This window comes from Stomoxys calcitrans, chromosome 5 (genome assembly GCF_963082655.1).
Source record: "Stomoxys calcitrans chromosome 5, idStoCalc2.1, whole genome shotgun sequence".
NCBI classification, from domain to species: domain Eukaryota; kingdom Metazoa; phylum Arthropoda; class Insecta; order Diptera; family Muscidae; genus Stomoxys; species Stomoxys calcitrans.
The window spans coordinates 48602473-48628859 of NC_081556.1; the positions used below are offsets into that span (position 1 = coordinate 48602473).

At 40.2% G+C, this 26387-nt stretch overlaps 1 protein-coding gene across 2 annotated transcripts in view; it reads right to left on the minus strand.

Annotated features, from left to right (window-relative positions):
- Positions 1-26387, minus strand: part of LOC106093200 (transient-receptor-potential-like protein) — a 102013-nt gene that overhangs the window by 69970 nt on the left and 5656 nt on the right. Inside the window, exon 2 of one of the 2 annotated variants that reach the window (XM_059369108.1) lies at positions 16168-16316. In XM_059369108.1, the coding sequence (XP_059225091.1) occupies positions 16168-16316 (149 nt within the window). Of the gene's footprint in view, positions 1-16167; positions 16320-26387 lie in introns of both variants that reach the window. The other variant, XM_059369107.1, reaches the window with a different exon arrangement.

Here is a 26387-nt window from a genome sequence, read left to right on the forward strand (position 1 = left end):
CAGTCGATAGACAGACAGTCGATAGACAGACAGTCGATAGACAGACGATAGACAGATAGTCGATAGACATACAGTCGATAGGCAGACAGTCGATAGACACACAGTCGATAGACAAACAGTCGATAGACAGACAGTCGATAGACAGATAGTCGATACACAGACAGTCGATAGACAGATGGTCGATAGACAGACAGTCGATAGACAGACAGTCGATAGACAGACAGCCGATAGACAGACAGTCGATAGACATACAGTCGGTAGACAGACAGTCGATAGACAGACAGTCGATAGTCGATAGACTGACAGCCGATAGACTGACAGCCGATAGACTGACAGTCGATAGACAGACAGTCGATAGCCTGACAGTCGATAGACTGACAGTCGATAGACAGACAGTCGATAGACAGACAGTCGATAGACAGACAGTCGATAGACAGACAGTCGATAGACTGACAGTTGATAGACTGACAGTCGATAGACTGACAGTCGATAGTCTGACAGTTGATAGACAGACAGTCGATAGACAGACAGTCGATAGACTGACAGTCGATAGACAGACAGTCGATAGACAGACAGTCGATAGACAGACAGTCGATAGACAGATAGTCGATAGACAGACAGTTGATAGACAGACAGTCGATAGACAGACAGTTGATAGACACACAGTCGATAGACAGATAGTCGATAGACAGACAGTCGATAGACAGACAGTAGATAGACAGACAGTAGATAAACAGATAGTCGATAGACTGACAGTCTATAGACAGACAGTCGATAGACTGACAGTCGATAGACAGATTGTCGATAGACAGACAGTCGATAGACAGACAGTCGATAGACAGACAGTCGATAGACAGACAGTCGATAGACAGACAGTCGATAGACAGACAGTCGATAGACAGACAGTCGATAGACAGACAGTCGATAGACAGACAGTCGATAGACAGACAGTCGATAGACAGACAGTCGATAGACAGACTGTCGACAGACTGACAGTCGATAGACTGACAGTCGATAGTCGATAGACTGACAGCCGATAGACTGACAGTCGATAGACAGACAGTCGATAGACAGATTGTCGATAGACATATTGTCGATAGACAGATTGTCGATAGACAGACAGTCGATAGACAGACAGTCGATAGACAGACAGTCGATAGACAGACAGTCGATAGACAGACAGTCGATAGACAGACAGTCGATAGACAGACAGTCGATAGACAGACAGTCGATAGACAGACAGTCAACAGACAGACAGTCGATAGACAGACAGTCAACAGACAGACAGTCGATAGACAGACAGTCGATAGACAGACAGTCGATAGACAGATAGTCGATAGACAGACAGTTGCTAGACAGACAGTCGATAGACAGACAGTCGATAGACAGACAGTCGATAGACAGACAGTCGATAGACAGACAGTCGATAGACAGACAGTCGATAGACTGACAGTTGATAGACTGACAGTTGATAGACTGACAGTCGACAGACTGACAGACAGTCGATAGACAGACAGTCGATAGACAGACAGTCGATAGACAGACAGTCGATAGACAGACAGTCGATAGACAGACAGTCGATAGACAGACAGTCGATAGACTGACAGTCGATAGACAGATTGTCGATAGACAGACAGTCGATAGACAGACAGTCGATAGGCAGACAGTCGATAGACAGACAGTCGATAGACAGACAGTCGATAGACAGACAGTCAACAGACAGACAGTCAACAGACAGACAGTCGATAGACATACAGTCGATAGACACACAGTCGATTGACAAACAGTCGATAGATAGACAGTCGAAAGACAGACAGTGGATAGATAGACAGACAGTCGGTAGCCTGACAGTCGATAGCCTGACAGTCGATAGACTGACAGTCGATAGACAGACAGTCGATAGACAGACAGTCGATAGACAGACAGTCGATAGACAGACAGTCGATAGACAGACAGTCGATAGACTGACAGTTGATAGACTGACAGTCGATAGACTGACAGCCGATAGTCTATCGAAACTACCAAACGGCACCAAACGAGCAATGAAGAAAGGGTTTTCTACAACAATGACAGAACTAATGGGTAAGCTGTGCACCGGATGGGAGTACGTACAGATTTATTTTACATATTGAGCCATAAAAGAAAGTCGATAGACAGACGTATAGACCGATTGGTGTAAATGGTACTCAAATATTAAATCGTGGAAAGTGAAGTGCGAAACCTTTTAGTATTAGGAACGAAGTATAGCGGGTCCGCCTCATCTCTAAAGAATCATCCAGCAGGACATGTCTACCGATCAAACCAATATTGGACTGTAATGAAAGGTCTTTGCAAAGAGAGTATAGATTTGTTATTTATATAAGGGAGCAAGTATCTGGAGGCCGGGCAACCCCCAAATAAAACATTACTGAGATCGAACACTTACGGTTTGGACGACTATTTATTTTTAGTTTCATTTTTTGCTGCTACCGCACGCCGTAGTCTAATTCAAACGTATAATTATTGCAAGTTCCCATTTCGGAGAATTCACCTCCTCTTTTAATAGAGGTAGGAGAATTTTCTCTTTCAAGCCCTCTGTCATGATTTGGCGATGGGAAAATTCCGAAATGGGAACTTGCAGTAATTATGCGTTTGGATTAGACTAAAGTGTGTGCTGTGGATAGTCCCACGGACAAGTCTGCAGCAACAGCTGCATAGTCGTTTTCTCAGTCCTCGACCCTTCGGCTGTTACAAACCTTTAGATTTACCTTTTTCAGCCGGAGTTTGCTGCGAATACAGCATGTCTCTCCATCAACCTTATGAATTCATTCAGATGGATGGTGAAAGATTTCGAGGTGGTTTATGATTAGAATACCTAACCCACTTATCCTAATGTGGTGGGTAGAAACATATCTTTGTTTAGTACACCTACCTCGGTATCTTTCGTTTGAGTGTCCTACATCTTAATAATTCTCTGTACACCCTAATATTCTATTGCAATCTTTGTTTGTGTTTGCCAAATGAACACCGGACACTCCAAAGACATCTTGTCTAATGTTGACACAATCTCAACTATACTCTAAAAACCTTCAACAATAACCAATTCCATGAAAAGCCAATGCCCAAATTCTGCAGGATGGATACAAATATTTGGTTCTTCTTTACAATAAATGGTTGCCATGGCAGTGCTCAGGTGCTGTATACATAGGATAAAGCAACAGCATTAGGATGCTTTTCTTTGTGGCCAAAGGGTTAAAGTTTACTAATCCCTACGAAAGGATAGACAGTGTGAATTTATATCATTGTTGACCAACAATTTTGTTCGGGTGGCGTATCTGATATAACCTTTTCAGCAGGTGTGTTTAAAAGGATGTTTGAACATCATCCTCGACGGTGAGAAGACAACACTAGGCCAACACTTAAGATTATGTAGGTTTTTTTCTGTGGTTATTTCGTGTCAGAGTACCATAGGTTTGTCTTATATTTTTCAAATTAAATTGCCTTGAATCTTTGAAAATAAAGGAAAGGAGACACTTTGTTCCTGCTTCCAGTTATGTGTTGATTATGATATTTAAACATTTTTTTTTTCAAGGTATTTGGCCATAACTGGCATATTTGTTAAACAATAACAACAAGGCTTAAATACTTGTTGAGATTGTGTAAACAAGATTTTCTACGTTCATAGAATAAATAATTTTTGGGCTGAGAAATGTAAAAAGGGGGTTACGATTGGCACCGGAGATGGTATTTTTTGAGAAAATCATAGGTATTAAGATTATGCAGGTGAACAAATAGAAAGTTTAAATTCTCAGAAATCTGATTTTTTTTTTTTTGTAAATCTCAAGTATGCTGTCTTCTCTACTTTGGAATATATGAACATAGTTTTAACAATATATTACTGTCTTTGGAAAAAATGATATAAAATGGTCGCCTCTGTTGATGAAAAGTTTCCTAAAATGAATTTCTGTTTGGTCAGGCATTGGCTACGGACACTGTGGTAGCTTTGATGGCATGCCCGATATGCCAAGCAATAAGAAGTAGACATTGTCTAAGCCGCTATTGATAAAAATAACTGTGCCACTGATATAGTCTTTAAGACGGTTGACGTAAATAATTGCTTAGATATTTAGGCAGGCATTTAAATGTCTGAAGATCGTATTCCTGAATTCAAAAATTGCCCGCGACAGTCGCAGACCGCTCAACGAAATGATTGAGTAGTTCAATATTCACTTGTGTTGGTCGCCGGGTAACAGAGATATTGCTGGAAATTATTGAACAGACGAATTGACTAAAAACAAGTAAAAAGGCGTTAAGTTCGGCCGGGCCGAACTTTGGATACCCACCACCTCGGGTATATATGTGAACCACCTTTCATCAAAATCCGGTGAAAAATGCATACCTTATGCCCCATAGCAGCTATATCGAAATGTTCCGATTTGGACCAAATACTAATAAGTACAAATCATTGTTCAATTGTGTATAACAAAATATTGGTCTTTTTAGTAGCTATATCTAAAAATAAACCGATCTGAACCATAAACGACACGAATGTCGAAAAGCCTAACATAAGTCACTGTCCCAAATTTCGGCGACATCGGACAATAAATGCGCCTTTTATGGCCCCAAAACCTTAAATCGTGAGATCGGTCTATATGGCCACTATATTCAAATCTGGGCCGATTTGGGCCAAGTTTCAGAAAAATGTCGAAGAGCCTAACATAACGCACTGTCCCAAATTTCGGCGAAATCGGACAATAAATGCGCCAAAACCCTAAATCGAGAAATCGGTCTATATGGCAGCTATACTCAAATCTGGACCGATCTGGGCCAAATTGAGGAAGGACGTCGAAGAGCCTAACACAAGTCACTGTCTCAAACTTTGGCGCCATCGGACAATAAATACGACTTTTATGGCCCCAAATACTAAAACCGAGAGATCGGTCTATATGGCAGCTATATCCAAATCTGGACCGATCTGTGCCATATTGCAGAAGTATGCCAAGGGGCTTAATCTAACTCACTGTCCCAAATTTCAGCGACATCGGACAACAAATGAGCATTTTATGGGCGCAAAACCTCAAATCGAGTGATCGGTCTATATGGCAGCTATATCCAAATCTGGACCGATCAGGGCCAAATTGACGAAAGATGTCGAAGGGCCTAAGAAAACTTATTGCCCTAAATTTCAGCAAAATCGGATAATAAATGCGGCTTTTATGGGCCTAAGATCCAAAATCGACAGATCGGTCTATAAGGCAGCTATATTTAAATCTGAGCCGATCTGGGCTAAATTGACGAAGAATGTTGAAGTTCTTAACACAATTCACTGTCCTACATTTCAGCAAAATCGGATAATATATGTGGGTTTTATGGGCCTGAGACCCTAAATCGGCCGATCGGTCTATATGACAGCTATATCCAAATCTAGACCGATCTGGGCCAAATTGACGAAGGATGGCGAAGGGCCTAACACAACTCACTGTCCTAAATTTCAGTAAAATCAGATAATAAATGTGGCTTTTATGGGCCCAAAACCCTAAATCGGAGGATCGGTATATATGGCAGCTAAATCTAAATCTGAACCGATCTGGGCCAAACTGACGAAGAATGTCGGGGGTCCTAACACAACTCACTGTCTCAAATTTCAGCAAAATCGGACAATAAATGCGTCTTTTATGGGCCCAAAACCTTAAATCAAGAGATCGGTCTATATGACAGCTATATCCGAATCGAGACCGATCTGGGCCAAATTGACGAAGGATGTCGAAGGGCCTAACATAACTCACTGACTAAAATTTCAGAAAAATCGGATAATAAATGTGGATTTATAGGCCTGAGACCCTAAATCGGCCGATCGGTCTATATGGGAGCTATATCAAGATATAGTCCGATATATCCCATCTTCGAACTTAACTTGCTTATGGAGAAAGAAAGAATCTGTGCAAAATGTCAGCTCAATATCTCTATTTTTAAAGACTGTAGCGTGATTTCAACAGACAGGCGGACAGACGGACGGACATCTAGGCATGTCGTCTTAGATTTTTACGCTGATCAAGAATATATATACTTTATAGGGTCGGAAATGGATATTTCGATGTGTTGCAAACGGAATGTCAAAATGAATATACCCCCATCCTTCGGTGGTGGGTATAATAAGAATCTAAGTTAAAAATTCAGTGCTACTTACAAAATCCTTAATTGTGTTCCATACCATACTCCCAAGTTGTTTCATGTCCGGTATTATATCTCCAATTAAGTGCTGGCATCTGTAAGCTGCTTTATCATTCTACCTTACTCCGCTATGGCCCGGCACGCAAACGTTGCTGATAGTGCCATCCTCAGAGAAGGCGTTAAACTCCTTCTTACACTTCAAGACTGTTCGTAACCTTACAGTCCTGGTCTTTATTGCCATGATGACCAGTTTTAAACCTCATGCATTCCGCTATCGCTCTCCGCATGCTGGACCGCATTATGATAAGGCAGTCGAAAAGAGATCAGCCCCTGGGTTCTAAACGCAAACCCTCAGACCACTTCTGTCTTCTAGCTTTGAACCAACTATGTAGAATGATCTTCCTGATGACAATACCAGAGTTTCGTCAAGATTGTAACGCGGGCAGCTGTGCCTCGACCTCAAGTGTCGTCTCAGGTATGCGATCGGAAACTTCTTCCATTGCTTTCAGGTTTCCTATCGTCGCCTCGGATATACCGCGATGGTATGATCAATCCCCTATTCATTGCCCTATCGCCTTAAGTCCCATAGCCACAGTGTCTGCCTAACATTTAATCTGTATATCAATGGGCCAGATATCTAGAATAGCCTCCAGTGCCCTGGAGGGCGTAGTGCTCATCGCCCCTCCCATGCCAAGGCAACATATTTTCTGAACCTGTTGTATTATCCTTATATAGCACTTGGAGGAAACATCGTAGTCAACCACACCACTGAGGCGTAAGCAAGTTTCGTAAAATCCAGCTCCTGTAGAGCCAGTGGACTATCCTGGGATTCAGGCCCCATTAAGAGCATTCGGACCGTCTTCATAGCGCCCGACATCTGAGAGTTTTCTTAGTACCCTGCTGAATGTGACACTACCAATACAGTTTCCTGTCCATGATCACTCCTCGACCTTGTCAGATATCGAAATCTTTCTATCGGGGAATCATTAAGCGTCAAACTGGCCCACCTTCATCTTCCCCGTAAATCAGCAGATATCTGTCTTCACTGGATTAACACTGAAACCCCTTTGTCTAGCTCAGTCGTATACCATTTGCAAGGCCATTTCGGCATATAGAATATAGCTGTTTCGGGCCCTTTGTTACCATTTAGAAGTTTTATAACATTGTCTGCATTCAAATCTCTTTTTAGTCAGCATTCCTTGCAGGATGCTGATGGTGGTCACCCATTACATTGGCGATAAAATATCCCTCTGTGGCGTGCCCTGTGCGTGACATGGGATCCACCATTTATCCACCTGTTCCTTAGCATATGGTTTATCCAGTCTCTAAAGACCCACCCAATAATGGTTTAAGGATGGATCAGTGTGTCGGTCCGCACATTGTTAGACGCGTCCTCGATGTCAATGCATACCGTCAATACGATGTCTGATCCAAGTAAAATCATGCTAAGTTCGGCCGAGCCAAATCTTGGGAACCCACCACCATGGATTCTGCTAAAAATTTATACAAAATAATTTTAGTTGAGGTGTATAATTTTATTATACCCACCACCGAGGAGGTACATCCATCTAACCATTCTGTTTGAAACCCATCGAAATATTAATTTCCAACCCTACAAAGTAGATATATTTCAGATCGTCGTTAAATTTAAGGATGTTCGTTTGTCTATCCGTCTGTCTGATGAAATCACGCTACAGTATTTGAAAATAGAGATATTGAGCTCAAACTTTGCACAGTCTTTTTTTGTCCATAAGCAGGTTAAGTTCGAAGATGGGCTATATCGGACTACATATCTTCATATAGCCCTCATATAGACCGATCGGCCGATTTAGGGTCTTAGGCCCAGATCGGTCCAGGTTTGGATATAGCTGCCATATACACCGATCCTCCGATTTAGGATCTTAGGCCCACAAAAGCCACATTTACTATCCTATTTTGCTGAAATTTGGAACAGTGAGTTGTGTTAGGCTCTGCGATAATATTCTTTAATTTGGCCCCGATCGGTTCAGATTTTAATATAGCTGCCATATAGACCGATTTCTCGATTTAAGGTTTTGGGCCCATAAAAGGCACATTTATTGTCCGATGTCGTCGAAATTTGGGACAGATCGGTCCAGATTTGGATATAGCTGCCATATAGACCTATCTCTCGGTTTTGAGTTTTGGGGCCATAAAAATCGCATTTATTGTCCGATGTCGCTGAAATTTGAGACAGTGAGTTTAGTTAGGCTCTTCGACGTCTTTCTTCAAATTGGCCCAAATCCGTTCAGATTTTAATATAGCTGTCATATAGACCGATCTCTCGATTTAAGGTTTTGGGCCATTAAACGGCGCATATATTGTTCGATTTCGCCGAAGTTTGGGACGGTGAGTTGTGCTAGGCTCTTCGACATTTGTCTGCATTTTGGCCAAAATCGGTCCAGATTTGGATATAGCTCTCTTGTACACCAATATCTCGAATTAATATCTTGGCCCCATAAAAGTGCATTTATAATCCCACTTCACTGAAATTTGACACAGTGACTTATGTTAGGCCTTTCGACATCTCTGTCGTATATGATTCAGATCGGTTTATTGTTAGATATAACTACTAAAAAGACCAATATTTTGTTATACACAATTGAACAATGACTTGTACTTATTAGTATTTGGTCCGAATTGGAACATATTTCGATATTACTGCTATTGGACATAAGGTATGCAATTTTCACCGGAATTTGATGAAAGGTGGTTTACATATATACCCGAGGTGCTGGGTATCCAAAGTTCCGCCCGGCCGAACTTAATGCATTTTTACTTGTTTTTATACCCTCCACCATAGGATGGGGGGTATACTAATTTCGTCATTCTGTTTGTAACTACTCGAAATATTCGTCTGAGACCCCAAAAAGTATATATATTCTTGATCGTCGCGAAATTTTAAGTCGATCTAACCATGTCCGTCCGTCCGTCTGTCTGTCGAAGGCACGCTAACTTCCGAAGGAATAAGCTAGCCGCTAGAAATTTTACACAAATACTTCTTATTAGTGTAGGTCGGTTGGTATTATAAATGGACCATATCGGTCCATGTTTTGATAAAGCTGTATTATATACCGATCATGAGTCTTTACTTCTTGAGCCACTAGAGTGCGCAATTCTTATCCTATTGAAATGAAATTTTGCACGACGTGTTTTGTTATGACATCCAACAACTGTGCCTAGTATGTTTCAAATCGGTTCATGACCTGATATAGTTGTCATATAAACCGATCTTGGGTCTTGACTTCTTGAGCATCTAGAGGGCGCAATTCTTATCCGATTTGAATGAATTTTTGCACGACATGGTTTGTTACGATATCCAACAACTGTGCCAAGTATGGTTTAAATCAGTTCATAACCTGATATAGCTGTCATATAAACAGATATGGGGACTTGACTTTTTGAGCTTCTATCGGGCGCAATTCCTATTCGATTTGGCTGAAATTTTGAATGTCGTATTTTTTTCTTACTTTCAATAACTGTATCAAATAAGGTTCAAATCGGTTCATATCCTGATATAGCTGCCATGTAAACCGATTTGGGATCTTGACTTCTTGATCATCTAGAGGTCGCAATCATGACCATCAACATACGTGTTTATTATGGTCTGAATCGGTCTATAGCCCGATACAGCTCCCATATAAATCGATCTCTCTATTGTACTTCTTGAGCCCCCAAAGGGTGCAATTCTTATTCGAATTGGCTGACATTTTACACAGGTCTCCAACATATAATTTAACTATGGTCCGAACCGGACCATATCTTGATATCGCTTTAATAGCAGAGCAAATCTTTTCTTATATCCTTTTTTGCCTAAGAAGAGATGCCAGGAAAAGATCTCGACAAATGCGATCCATGGTGAAGGGTATATAAGATTCGGCCCGGCCAAACTTAGCACGCTTTTACTTGTTTTTATACCCTCTACCATAAGATGGGGGGTATACTAATTTCGTCATTATGTTTGTAACTACTCGAAATATTCGTCTGAGACACCATAAAGTAAAGGGTGATTTTTTTGAGGTTAGGATTCTCATGCATTAGTATTTGACAGATCACGTGGGATTTCAGACATGGTGTCAAAGAGAAAGATGCTCAGTATGCTTTGACATTTCATCATGAATAGACTTACTAACGAGCAACGCTTGCAAATCATTGAATTTTATTACCAAAATCAGTGTTCGGTTCGAAATTTGTTCAAATTTTGACAAATTTTGTTCAGCGATGAGGCTCATTTCTGGTTGAATGGCTACGTAAATAAGCAAAATTGCCGCATTTGGAGTGAAGAGCAACCAGAAGCCGTTCAAGAACTGCCCATGCATCCCGAAAAATGCGCTGTTTGGTGTGGTTTGTACGCTGGTGGAATCATTGGACCGTATTTTTTCAAAGATGCTGTTGGACGCAACGTTACGGTGAATGAACACATTTCGAACCGAACACTGATTTTGGTAATAAAATTCAATGATTTGCAAGCGTTGCTCGTTAGTAAGTCTATTCATGATGAAATGTCAAAGCATACTGAGCATCTTTCTCTTTGACACCATGTCTGAAATCCCACGTGATCTGTCAAATACTAATGCATGAAAATCCTAACTTAAAAAAAATCACCCTTTATATATATTCTTGATCGTCGTAAAATTTTATGTCGATCTAGCCATGTCCGTCCGTCTGTCCGTCCGTCCGTCTGTCTGTCGAAAGCACGCTAACTTCCGAAGGAGTAAAGCTAGGCGCTTGAAATTTTGCACAAATACTTCTTATTAGTGTAGGTCGGTTAGTATTGTAAATGGGCCATATCGGTCCATGTTTTGATATAGCTGCCATATAAACCGATCTTGGGTCTTGACTTCTTGAGCCTCTAGAGTGCGCAATTCTTATCCGATTGGGATGAAATTTTGCACGACGTGTTTTGTTATTACATTCAACAACTGTGATAAGTATGGTTCAAATCGGTCCATAACCTGATATAGCTGCCATATAAACCGATCTTGGGTCTTGACTTCTTGAGCCTCTAGAGGGCGCAATTCTTATCCGATTGGAATGAAATTTAGCACGACGTGTTTTGTTATGATATCCAACAACTGTGCCAAATATGGTTCAAATCGGTTCATAACCTGATATAGCTGCCACATAAACCGATCTGGGATCTTGACTTCTTGAGCCTCTAGAGGTCGCAATTATTATCCGATTTGCCTGAAATTTTGTACGACGGATTCTCTCATGACCAATAACATACGTGTTTATTATGGTCTGAATCGATTTATAGCCTGATGTAGCTCCCATATAAATCGATCTCTCTATTTTACTTCTTGAGCCCACAAAGGGCGCAATTCTTATTCGAATTGCCTGACATTTTACACAGGTCTCCAACATATAATTTAATTGTGGTCCAAACTGGACCATATCTTAATATCGCTCTAATAGCAGAGCAAATCTTTTCTTATATCCTTATTTTTGCCTAAGAAGAGATGCCGGGAAAAGAACTCGACATATGCGATCCATGGTGGAGGGTATATAAGATTCGGCCCGGCCGAACTTAGCACGCTTTTACTTGTTTTTTTTTTTTTTTATTTTCTCTCACTGTGCATTGTAAGACTTTAGTCCTAACCTACTTCTAATTTTTAAATATTGTCCAATTACCTCCTTTATTTGATAAAACTCCTCTCCAAACTTGCTATACCCCTCCTATGGTTACCTCTTCCTTGGATCTAAACTCACGTACTTTGAACACAAATCATGGTGTAAATCATTTTTCAAAATGGCAATTTAATTGAAAATTTATTAAAAAAAACCCACTTCAAAGCATAGCCATCCAAAGAAAATGGAGTTAAATCCCCCCATTACTCAAAAACCATCCCACATTTCGTGTCTAGATCTCTAAAACGGAAGGTGTACGCTGTATCTGGGTATGTAGTAAATGCTCAAAAAAAAAAAAAGATAAATTACTTTTAACATATAAACACCTCTTGAAATGTACACATAATGAAACACCTTCAACATAATGGGGCGCCAACAACATCAATATTAACAACAATTTTCATGTTTTTCCACTTGCAACACAATGAACAATGTGCGCCATAAGAGAGAGAGAGAGCTTCATACACAACACATGTGAGGCATGATTTGGCATACCATTCCAGCAGATAGGGATGTTGGTTGTATTCATGGCAGCAGCATCCGCCGGAGTAAATGAGGAAGGCTAAAGTAACAGAACAAGAGACATTTGTCTGCTGCCAGAGTACAAGTGCCGGAAAGAGAATTTCAAACAAAAAAATTAAATTTCTTGTTTGGTTTTTTATATACAGATATAATAGAAAGTAAAAAACAAGGCATTAGCTAAAATGTTGTTATTGTGTTGTTGTTGTTGTGTTTTTGGTGTACTGCAACCAACAATGTGGCTTTCCCCACTTCTGGTTGTAATGAATGAATGAAAAAATGTTCGCGTCTAGATAAACATTCGGGTAAAAATTGGTTCTGTGTTAGTGACGGCATATATTAAATAACCTACTTTTCAAACATTAGGTGTTTTTATAACAGAACAAGTAAAAGCGTGCTAAGTTCGGCCGGGCCGAATCGTCGAAACACGTCGTGCAAAATTTCAGCCAAATCGGATAGGAATTGCTCCCTGTAGAGGCTCAAGAAGTCAAGACCCCAGAACGGTTTATATGGCAGCTATATCACGTTATAAATCGATTTAAACTATTCTTAGTACAGTTGTTGGAAGTCATAATAAAACCACCTCATGCAAAATTTCAGCCAAATCGGAAAAGAATTGTGCCCTCTAGCTGCTCAAGAAGTCAAGGTTCCATATCGGTTTATATGGCCGCTATATCAGGTTATGAACCGATTTAAACCATACTTGGCACAGTTGTTGGATATTATAACAAAACACGTCGTGCACAATTTCATTCCAATCGGATAAGAATTGCGCACTCTAGAGGCTCCAGAAGTATAGACCCAAAATCGGTTTATATGACGGCTATATCAGATTATGAACCGATTTGGCATAGTTATTGGATATCATAACAAAACACGTCGTGTAAAATTTCAGCCAAATCGGACAGGAATTGCGCGCTCTAGACGCTAAAGAAACCAAGACCCAAGATAGGTTAATTTGACAGCTATATCAGGTTGTGGACTGACTTCATCCATACTCAGCACAGTTGTTGGAAGTCATAATAAAACACCTCATCCAAAATTTCATTCCAATCGGATAAGAATTGCGCCCTCTAGAGGCTCAAGAAGTTAAGACCCAAGATCGCTTTATATGGCAACTATATCAAAACATGAACCGATATGGCCCATTTACAATCTTAACCGACCTACACTAATAAGAAATATTTGTGCCAAATTCCAAGCGGGTAGCTTTACTCCTTCGAAAGTAAGCGTGCTTTCGACAGATGGACGGACGGACGGACAGACGGACAGACGGACAGACGGACGGACAGACGGACAGACGGACGGACAGATGGACGGACATGGCTAGATCGACATAAAATGTCACGACGATCAAGAATATATATACTTTATGAAGTCTCAGATGAATATTTCGAGTAGTTACCACCCCATCCTATGGTGGAGGGTATAAAAAAAGTAACCTCGAAAAAGATAATCTAAGTTATAAATTCCGCGCTACTTACAAAATCCTTAAATTGTTTTCCGTGTCACTCTCCTAAGTTTGTTCTTATCGGGTATTGCGTCCCCACCTAAGTGACGCGGCACCTAAGTGAATCGGCGAAAGCCGAGCAATGACAAAGGAAATACTCCAACGTCTCATTATGTTCCTCTCATGAGCTCGTAGTCCTATGTGTCCCGTTATGATACCAATAGCTACACTGACCTCCTTCTTACTTCCTTTCAGTAATAGCCTCGTCTTCTCTCGATCTGGATTTTCGCGGTCCTACCGACCGTTTCGCTGTTCCACAGGGATGTATGCGCATTCGTCGCCCACGCCCTTTACTCGGACTGCGTCGACCCAAAAAGCTTCGGGTTATCCAAGTTTATTGATGGCAACCCTTCACTGCCAAATTGTCCGCCCTATCATTCCCCCTTACTACGTTATGGCCAGGCACCCAAACGATACGGATTTTTCCATCCTCAAAGAAGGCGTTAATCTCCTTCTCACTCTGCAAGACTGTTCGAGACCTTACTGTCCTGGTTCTTATTGTCTTTATGGCAATTTTACTGTCCGTAAAGGTGTTCACACTCGACGTCCTCGCGTTAGCTCCACAGCACCTCACGCATTCCGTGATCGTCCGGATCTCCGCCTGTTAAAAGAGCGTTTTTAGTCTACGCCCTTAACTCGGACAGCGTCGAACCGAAAGGCTTCTGTTTTACCAAGTTTATTGATGGCATAATTCTAGCCTTCAACGCTTAATCGTCTGCTTTTTTCATCTCCCCTTACACCGCTATGCGGATTGTGCCATCCTCAGAAAGGGCGTTAATATCCTTTTTAAACTCCAAAACTGTTCGTGACCTTATCGTCCTGGTTGTTATTACCCTGATGGTAAGTTTACTGTCCGCAAAAATGTTTGTGCTCGACGTCCTCGCATTAACACCACATCATCACACGCATTCCTGTGTAGCATGATCATCCAGATGGCAACATTAGGATTGCCTCAATCCAAGTCTGTGCCTGCAGCTTTGGTCCACCTGTGTAGCATGATCTTCCAGATGGCAATATCAGGGTTGCGTCAATCCAAGTCTGTGTCACTGGCAGCAGTCTCTTGCACTCGACCACAAGTGTCGGGTCAGGTATCCGAAAATAAAACTCTTCCATTCCTTCCAGGTTTCCTTTCGTTGCCTGATTCTATTCTCTAAGCATTCTCTCGTCTTAAGTCTCATAACCGCAGTTGCTGCCTTATACTTAATCTATATGTCTATGGGTGGGATATCAGGAATAGTCGGAGGCCACTGTAGCACAGAGTTTAGCATGTCCGCCTATGACGCTGAATGCCTGGGTTCGAATCCTGGCGAGATCATCAAAAAAAATTTCAGCGTTGTTCTTCCCCTCCTAATGCTGGCAACATTTGTGAGGTACTATGCCATGTAAAAATTTTCACTGCGGCACGCCGTTCGGTCTTGGCTACAAAGAGGAGGCCTCTAATCATTGAGCTTAAACTTGAATCGGAGTGCACTCATTGATAAGTAAGAAATTTGCCCCCTGTTCCTTAGTGGAATGTTCATTTGCCATCTAGAATAGTCTCCGGTGCCCTAGTGGGAGTGGTCCTCATCGCTCCGCCTATGCCATGACAACATGTTCTCTGGATCTGTTGTATGGTCCTTATGTTGCATTTTTTTCTCCATAGCAGTCCACCAAACTACAGAGGCGTAAGTAAGTATTGGTCCGCTCACGCTCCTGTAGAGCCAGTGGACTATCCTCGGATCAGGCCCCATTTCAATCCTACGGCCCCCAATACGCTCGTGAATGTGACATTTCCCATTCAGTTTCCTGTCCAAAATCACACCTAAGTATTTGAACTTGTCAGATATCGAAATCGTCGTATTGGGGAAACGTGGTGCGTTAAATTGGCCCACCCTCGTCTTCCTCGTGAACAGACATATTTCAGTTTTCTCTAGGTTAACATTGAGACCACTGGGTCTAGCCCAGTCATATGCCATATGCAAGACCCTTTCGGCCCATCTGAAAAGCAGGTTCGGAACCTTGCCCCTTAGAAGTATTATAACATAGTCTGTCTATCAGACGGGTTCAAATCCCTTCTCAGTCAGCATCCGTAATAGGTCATTTATGGGGGTCACCCATAGAAGTGGCTATAAAATGCCCCGTGCTTTGTGCCACTTTCTCCCGTATATTTATGCCATGGAACACATAGTAATATAAAATAATATCAAATAAATTAGAGCCAAAATTTAATACCAAAAATCTTTAACTAAATTATGACCTTAAAGCAATTCCAAAATTACTACAATTTAAAAACCCAATTTTAAGCACAAAAAATCCACTGCCCTTTATTTGTTTGCCTGACTTACTTAAACTGTACTTACCTTCTTACATTCGCTATATCACCACGTTCCACGGCCAACAGAAACTTCTTCTCTTCCATTTGTAACGGCTGTGGTAAACCAATTGGCAGACATCCATGTTTGAGGGTATGGGATGTGGCTCCTGTCTGTTGGCCAGAAACTGGGGCCACCTGCTTCCGTTGCCATTACATTGCGAATGCGAAAACCGCGACAAAGGAATCCACACAGATACAACAGTAGAGAGCAATGCCACGATACAACGGCATCAGGATATCCACACCAAAAAATGCAAGGCGGCCAATAAAGAAAGATTTTACACGAGAATTAAGACAGCACAACGAAAAAGAAGAAGGAAAAGAATATGTTAAACAGAGATTATAAAAAGTGCAAAAATATTTAAATACACTCATGAACGTTAGGGTGTAATGAATTTCATTTAAGAAAAGAATTATTTCGTAGCAGGTTTGGGCCATATCCAGATTTGGATATAGCTCCTTCGATTTGTTTTCTTGCGCCCTTGGAAGTCTCAATTGCTATCCGATCTGATTCAGATTTTGCACGTAGTGCTCACACAATCGTGCAAAATGCAATTTTTGAGCTAATAGAAGGCGCAATTCTTATCCGATTTGGCTGAAATTGAACACGAGGTGTTTTGTTATGATTTCCAACAACTGTGTTAAGTATGGTCGAAATCGGTTCATAACCTGATGTAACTGACACCGATCTGCGGTCTTGACTTCTTGAGCCCCTAGAGGGCGCAATTTCCATCCGAATTGGCTAAAATTTTGCGCGACGTGTTTTAATATGACTTCTAAAAACTGTACTAAGTATGGTTCAAATCGATATATAACCTAATATAGCTGCTTTATAAACAGATTTTGAATCTTGACGTCTTGAGCCACTAGAGAGCGCAATTCTTGTACGATTTGGCTAACATTTCCATGAGGTGTTTTGTTTTGATTTCCAAATACTGTGGTAAGTATAGTCTAAATCGGTTCATAACCTGATATAAGTGCCATATAAACCGATCTGGGATCTTGACTTCTTGAGCCTCTAGAGGGGGCAAGCATTATTCGATTTGGCTGAAATTTTGTACAACGCCTTCTCCCATAACTTTCAATATGCATGTCAAATATGGTCTGAAGCGGTCTATAACCTGATACAGCTCCCATATAAACCCACCTTCCTATTTTACTTCTTGAGCCCCTAAAGGAAGCAATTCTTAATCGAATTGGCTGAAACTTTAAACAATGATTTCTATTATGGTCTCCAATAATCAATTCGATTATGGTCCGAATCGGACTCTCACTTGTTTTTCTTGTTAACGTTCATATTTTACTTACAATAAATTTAAAAATTTTAATCTTCTTTTTTACTTTAAAGAGAATATTGCAATTTTACTTATTCCCTATCTTCCTTACTAGTATTTGAAATCATATTTGAATGCTGGTGAAAATTTTCAAGATATTTAAATTAACTCTTTATGATTCTTAGCCAGTTTACCCTCATAAATCTTTGAAAATTTAAGAAAAAAAGAAATGAAACTATTCATGTGCAATCAATATCTCTTCTGTGTAAGATGCCCTTTATGAGGTTATTTCAATATCTTCTTATGTGGGCTTAAGCATCTTCAGCAACACTGGGAAAAGAGTCGGAGAAATTCATTGCCACAGCGTGAGTTATTGAAAAGTGTTAAATTGATTGAGTTTTTGGTAAAGTTGAATGGAATTGAACGATTTTACATACCAATGCATGCAGTGATTTCAGGTAATCGACTTTTTTATCTTCATTTACATAGATCATAACAATACATACTACATGCATAGTATGTAAACGCCTTTATTATCCTGCGAAGTGCTTTAAACCATAAGTTAAGATTTAGGTGAAATGGTTTAAAATCATATCAGAAAATTTCAACATGATGATATATTCATAACATCAATATTTTATACTTCATGTTGAAGGCTTCATTCACTAGTGTGACTTAACAAAATATGAAATTAAATTCATAGTTCTACCACAAATTCAACAATGAGTCAAGTTTTTTTATATTCAAAACTTGAGTCTACTCTTTAAAAATAAAATTCAGCATTAAAAATCAGTAAGTCTTCCTACCTGACGTGAAATAATTCGTTCGCTTACTGTACGTCTAGCAGTCTTAAATTAATAAACTTTTCTTCTTCAACTTCTTGTGAATATTCTTAACAGCACATAAGAGCCAACATGAGATGAGGAACATCAACAACATAAAGCTGCTATTAAAATGAGATTTGAATTACGGAAAAAGACGTGGAAGAGCAAAAAATTGTCTTGTGGATAACCCCAAACCACCCCTCCTGACAACGAAAGCCCCTTCAAAAGCGATATACTTAGCGGTTATGACAAAATCTTCTCAAGAACACACTTATAATATAATTTCCTATAATAATATTATTTATATCTGCAGTAAGGATAAAAGTTATAGTGAACGATACATGAGCAAAATAGAGTAGATGAAATGTATTTATATATAGACTTAAATGCCAATAAAGAGAATCAAAATGAAAAGAATTAAAAAACAAGTAAAAGCGTGCTAAGTTCGGCCGGACCGAATCTTATATACCCTCTACCATGGATCGCATTTGTCGAGTTCTTTTCCCGGCATCTCTTCTTAGGCAAAAAAGGATATAAGAAAAGATTTGCTCTGCTATTAGAGCGATATCAAGATATGGTCCGGTTTGGACCTCAATTAAATAATATGTTGAAGACCTGTGTAAAATGTCAGCCGATTCGAATAAGAATTGCTCCCTTTGGGGGCTCAAGAAGTAAAATAGAGAGATCGATTTATATGGGAGCTGCATCGGGCTATAGACCAATTCAGACCATAATAAACACGTATGTTGATGGTCATGAGAGGATATGTCGTACAAAATTTCATGCACATCGGATAATAATTGCGACCTCTACAGGCTCAAGAAGTCAAGATCCCAGATCGGGTTATATGAGAGCTATATCAGGTTATGAACCAATTTGAACCTTATTTGACACAATAGTTGATAGTAAGAATAAAATACGTCATGTAAAAACTACCAGTTGTTGGATATCATAACAAAATACTACGTGCCAAAATTCATTCAAATCGGATAAGAATTGCGCCCTCTAGAGGCTGAAGAAGTCAAGACCCAAGATCGGTTTATATGACAGCTATATCAGGTTATGAACCGATTTCAACCATACTTGGCACAGTTATTGGATATCATAATAAAATACTTCGTGCAAAAATTCATTCAAATCGGATAAGAATTGCGCACTCTAGAGGCTCAAGAAGTCAAGACCCAAGATAGGTCTATATGGCAGCTTTATCAAAACATGGACCGATATAACCGATTTACAATACCAACCGAACTACATTAATATAAAGTATTTGTGCAAAATTTCAAGCGGCTAGCTTTACTCCTTCGGTAGTTAGCGTGCTTTCGACAGACAGACGGACGGACGGACAAACTGACGGACATGGCTAGATCGACATAAAATGTCGCAACGATCAAGAATATATATACTTTATGGGGTCTCAGAATGACGAAATTAGTATACCCCCATCCTATGGTGGAGGGTATAATAAAGTTTATATGGGCTTCAGACCCTTTATCGGCATATCGGTATATATGGCAGCTATATATAAACATAGTCAAATATGGACCATATTTTGGTTAGATGTCGGGAGGCCTAAAACTACTCACTGTTTCAAATTTCAATCAGTGAAATCGGATGAAACACGAAGGGCATTATGGGCATTAGACCCTTTATCGGAAAATCGGTCTATATAGCAGCTATATCCAAATATGATCCGATTTGGCCCGTTCAAGAACTTAACCAGCGTGCCTCATAGATACATATCTGTGCCAAATTTCAGCCCAGTATCTCAAATTTGGTAGCCTGTAGAGTGATTACAACAGACGGACGAACAGACAGATAGACGGACAGACACACGGACATCGTCAAATCATCTTAGAATTTTACGACGATCCGAAAAATATATACTTTGTAGGGCCGGAAATTAATATTTCGATGTGTTGCAAACGGAATGACTAAATAAATATACCCCCTAACCTACGGTGGTGGGTATAAAAAACCAGTAAGGTAAACCAGTTGCAAAAGTCGGGCGGTGCCGACTATGTAATACCCTACACCGCCTAGTCAACATATATCTTACTTTCAATACATGAAACCTAAGTTGATATCTGGTCAGACTTTAATCTCTCACACCTAAGATTTTTGTAAGATATTTTTCGATAGGACTTAAATGGTCGCTACTGCAGACTTTAAGGGCCATACTGGAGATATATCTAAATCTGGACCGACTTGAATGAAATTTAGCACACGTGCTAGGACGTTAGGTAAAGCATCTCATGCTAAATTTTATAAAGATCGAACCAAAATTGTGGCGACTGAAGCAAAAAAAGTCATATCGGATGAGAGATATATATGTCAGCTGTATCTAAATCTGATCCGATTTTGATAAAATTTTGCTACATATAAATCTGAACCGATTTACTGAAATTTTGCATATGTATTAAGACATCAAGAAAAACCTTTCATGAAAAATTGTGTAAAGATCTGACCAAAATTGGGGCTACTACAGCCGCAAAAGGCCTCATCAGCTAAAATTCATATATATATGGAAACTATATCTACATCTGATCCGATTTTAATGAAATCTTACATACGTATTGGGACGACAAGGAAAACATCACGTGCTAAAATTGGAAGGGATCGAACCAAAAATGTGGGTACTATAGCCTTAAAAGACCATATCGGACCATGTCTAAATCTGATCCGATTTTGATAAAATATTGCACACAAATTGGTACGTCACAAAAGGCGCTTCATGCCAAATTTGGTAAAGATCGGACTAAAGTTTTGGCTTCTTCAGCCTTAATAGCTCAAATCGGATGATTTATATATATATATATATATATATATATATATATATATATATATATATATATATATATATATATATATATATATATATATATATATATATATAAAGGGTGATTTTTTTGAGGTTAGGATTTTCATGCATTAGTATTTGACAGATCACGTGGGATTTCAGACATGGTGTCATAGAGAAAGATGCTCAGTATGCTTTCACATTTCATCATGAATAGACTTACTAACGAGCAACGCTTGCAAATCATTGAATTTTATTACCAAAATCAGTGTTCGGTTCGAAATGTGTTCAAAGGGAAAGGGATCGAAAGGGACCTCCTTTTTATAGCCGAGTCCGAACAGCGTGCCGCAGTGCGACACCTCTTTGGGAGAAGTTTTACATGGCATAGTACCTCACAAATATTACCAGCATTAGGAGGGGAAAACCACCGCTGAAATTTTTTTCTGATAGTCTCACCAGGATTCGAACCCAGGTGTTCAGCGTCATAGGCGGACATGCTAACCTCTGCGCTACGGCGGCCTCCCGATACAGCTCCCACATAAACCGATCTCCCGATTTGACTTCTTGAGCCCCTGGAAGCCGCAATTTTTATCAGATTTGGCTGAATTTTTGCATGTAGTTTTTTGTTATGACTTCCAACAATTGCGCTAGATACGGTCCAAATCGGTTTATAACCTGATATAGGTCCCATATAAACCGATCTCCCAATTTTACTTCCTGAGCCCCATGGAAGCCGCAATTTTTATCCGATTTGGCTGAAATTTTTCATGAGGTGTTCTGTTAAGACTTTCAACAACATTGCTAAGTACGGTCCGAATCGGTCTATAACCTGATATAGCTCCCATATAAACCGATCTCCCGATTTGACTTCTTGGGCCCCTGGAAGCCGCAATTTTTGTCCGATTTAGCTGAAAATTTGCACGTAGTGTTCCGTATAACTTCCAACAACTGTGTTAAGTACGGTCTAAATCGGTCTATAAGCTGATAAAGCTACCGTATAAACCGATTTCCCGATTTGACTTCTTCGGTAGAAGCAGCAATTTTTATTCGATTTGGCAGAAATTTTATATGCAGTGTTCTGTTACGATTTCCAATAACTATGCCGAATGGGGTCCAAATCTGTCTATAACCTGATATTGCTCATGCAATGCGTGAGGTGGTGTGGTTTTCAGGCGAGGATGTTGAGTGTGCACATCTTTATGGACAGTAGACAGGCCATCAGGACAATAACAACCAGGACGGTTTACGAACCATCTAGGAGTGTTAAAAGGAGATTAACGCCTTCTCTGAGGATGCCACGATCAGCATCGTTTGCTTGTCGCGCCATAGTGGAGTGAGGGCGAGTGAAAAAGCAGATGATTTGGCAGTGAGGTTGAGAGGATGTCGCCAATAAACTTGAAGCCTTTCGGATCGACCCAGTCCGAGAAAGGACATGAGCTACGAACGGCGAAAATATTTTGGGGAGATCCGGATCGTAAGAAAACGAGGCTATTACTGAAAGGAAGTAAGAAGGAGGTCAGTATAGCTTTCGGTATCATAACAGGACACATAGGACTGAGAGCTCACTTATGCAAAATTAGTGCAGCAAGTGATAGCATGTGTAGGGCATGTGGGGAAGATGATGAGACGTTTGAGCATATCCTATGTCATTGCCCTGCTTTCGAGGCCAACAGACACCGGGACTTAGTTGGGGACAGAATTCCAGACATGAACCAACTTAGGGGAGTGGTATAGAAAACAATTAATGATTTTGTAAGTAGCACGGAATTCCTAACATAGATTTTCTCTTTCGCGCAACAAGCCTATTACTGGCTTAGGTACATGTCTATAGTGTCATGGGGCGGATTAATATCCACATCCTCTTTATAACTTAACCTAAATGTCCACAGGGAGTTTTACACCGATTATATTGTGCTCTTACTGAAAAATTTATGTCCGAAGTCATCAATTTACTTATTTCAAACCAATTATATGTTCGCACAAACCACTCCCATGCACCACATGGTGTTGGTTTGAAGTAATACGCTCCATGGTAACAATTATACTTTTCATAACAAATCAACTACATTTATTTTTATCCAATTAAAATTCAAATTAAAAGATTTAAAAACAAATCATTCAGTGGATAATTAAATATTTAAATCATTAAATTAATCAATCAACTGGAAATAGTATGAATGCCTTAGACAATTTGTGGGTGAATTAAATTTTTATGGTGACAAAACAGCGACGGCAAGTTATTTAAAACATGTAAAAGGGTCCTAAGTTCGGCCGGGCCGAATTTTATATACCCTCCACCATTGATCGCATTTGTCGAGTTCTTTTCCCGGCATCTCTTCTTAGGCAAAAAAGGATAAAAGAAAAGATTTGTTCTGCTATTAGAGCGATATCAAGATATGGGCCGGTTCGGAACACAATTAAATTATATGTTTGGAACCTGTGTAAAATGTCAGCCAATTCGAATAACAATTGCGCCCTTAGGGAGCTCATGAAGTAAAATAGAGAGACCGATTTATATGGGAGCTGTATCAGGCTATAGACCGATTCAGATCATAATAAACACGTATGTTGATGGTCATGAGAGGATCCGTCGTGCAAATCGAATAGTAATTGAGACCCCTAGAGGCTCAAGAAGTGATGATCCCAGATCGGTTTATATGGCAGCTATATCAGGTTATGAACCGATTTGAACCTTATTTTGCACATTTGTTGAAAGTCATAATAAAATATCGGATAAGAATTGCCCCCTCTAGAAGCTCAAGAAGTCAAGACCCAAGATCTGTTTATATGGCAGCTATATCAGTTTATAGACCGATTTGAACCATACTTGGCACAGTTGTTGGGAATCATAATAAAACACGTCGTGCAAACTTTTATTCCAATCGGGTAACAATTGCGCTCTCTAGAGGCTCAAGAAGTCAAGACCCAAGATCGGTTTATATGGCAGCTATATTAAGTTATGGACCGATTTGAACTTAGCACAGTTATTGGATAGCATAACAAAACACGTCGTTCAAAATTTCATTCCAATCGAATAACAATTGCGCACTCTAGAAGTTCAAGAAGTCAAGACCCAAGATCGATTTATATGACAGCTATATCAGGTTATAGACCGATTTGAACCATACTTAGCACAGTTATTGGATATCATAACAAAACACGTCGTGCAAAATTTCATCCCAATCGGATAAGAATTGCGCACTCTAGAGGCTCAAGAATTCAAGACCCAAGATCGGTTTATATGGCAGCTATATCAAAACATGGACCGATATAGTCCATTTACAATACCAACTGACCTACACCACTAAGAAGTATTTGTGCAAAGTTTCAAGCGGCTAGCTCTACTCCTTCGGAAGTTGTCGTGCTTTCGACAGACAGACGGACGGACAGACAGACGGACGGACATGGCTAGATCGACATAAAATGTTGCGACGATCAAAATTTTATAAAATTTACAACTTTTAAAATTTTTGATTTACTTTCAAGAAAATCTGGATATTGTTATCCTTTTTGTACCAATCAACATGGGATGGGGGTATAATCTAGTCTTCCGTTTGTAACACCTCAAAATATTTAGGATCATGGATCGCCTTGACGTTCTGAGTCGACCCACCCATGTCTGCCCGTCCGTCCACCATCCGTCTGTCAAAAGAGCGGTCGAACGCTTAAAATTTTGCACAATAACTAAATATTGATGCAGGTCGTTGGGGATTGCAAATGGGCCATATCGCTTCAAATTTGGATATAGCTCCCGATCTCCCAATTAGACTTGAGCCCTTACAAGCCGCAATATTTGGCTGAAATAGTTCTGTTTAGGTTTCCAACTGTTAAGGTTTGCCAAGTACTGTCTGAATCTGTCTATAACCTGATATAGCTCTCATATAAACCGATCACACGATTTGACTTCTTGCGCCCATACAAGCCGCAACTTTTGTCCGATTTGTCTGAAATGCATGTAGTGCTCTGTTGCATGTAGTAGTGTTCTGTTATGACTTCCAATAACTGTGCGAAGTACGGCCTGAATTGGTCTATAACCTGATATAGCTCCCATACAAACCGATCTCCCGATTCGACTTCATGAGCCAGATGCATGCAGTGTCCCGGCTGACACGGGATAACTATGAGCACCACATAGGCTGGAACTTTGAGCTCCGACTTATGTGATGTTCTTCGTTATCACGGGAAGCTTGGCTGAAAGCGCGTCCACAGGTTGAGGATGGTGGAAAGTCCCCAGATCGGTTTATATGGCAGCTTTATCAGGTTATGGACCTGATATATGGCAGTTATATCCAAATCTGGACCGATTTGAGCCAAGTGGCAGAAAAATGTCGAAGAGTCTAACACAACTCACTCTTCCAAATTGCGGCGAAATCGGACAATAAATGCGCCTTTTATTGGGCCAAGACTTTAAATCGAGATATCGGTCTATATGACAGCTATATCAAAATCTGGACCGATTTGCCAAGTTTCAGATAAATATCGAAGAGCCTAACACAACTGACTGTTCCGAATTGCGGCGAAACAGGACAATAAATGCACCTTTTATAGCCCTAAAACCTTAAATCGAGAGATCGATCAATATGGCAGCTATATCCAAATCTGAACCGATCTGGGCCAAATTGAGGAAGGATGTCAAGGGGCCTAACGTAACCCACTGTCCCAAATTTTGGGAAAATCGGACAATAAATGCGACTTTCATGGGCGCAAAACCTTAAATCGAGAGATCGGTCTCTATGGCAGCTATATCCAAATCTGGCTATATCCAAATCTGGACCAAATTGAAGAAGAATATCAACGGGCCTAACGCAACTCACTGTTACAAATTTGAGCGAAATCGCATAATAAATGTGGCTATATGGTCATATTGAAGACGGATGTCGAAGGGCCTATCACAACTCACTGTGCCGAATTTCAACAAAATTGGATAATAAATGTGGCTTTTATGTATACTTTATAGGGTCGGAAATGGATCTTTCGATGTGTTGCAAACGGAATGACAAAATGAGTATACCCCCATCCATCGGTGGTGGATATAATAACGTTGACAACCCACGCAAACGAGAAAAGGACCATGATTTGCGGATCTGCACCTGGAATATCCGCATTCTCTATAGAGAAGGTGCAGTATACGAGATGGCGGATGTATTGGAGACGGGCAAGGCAGAAATTACCGCCTTGCAGCAATAGCGATGGACCAGGAATGGCGTCACAATAACAGCAAACGGTGACGAACTGCCATAATACGAGGCATGAATTTGGCTGTGGATTTGTGGTTAGTCGAAGACTGAAATACCTTGTCTCAAGCTTT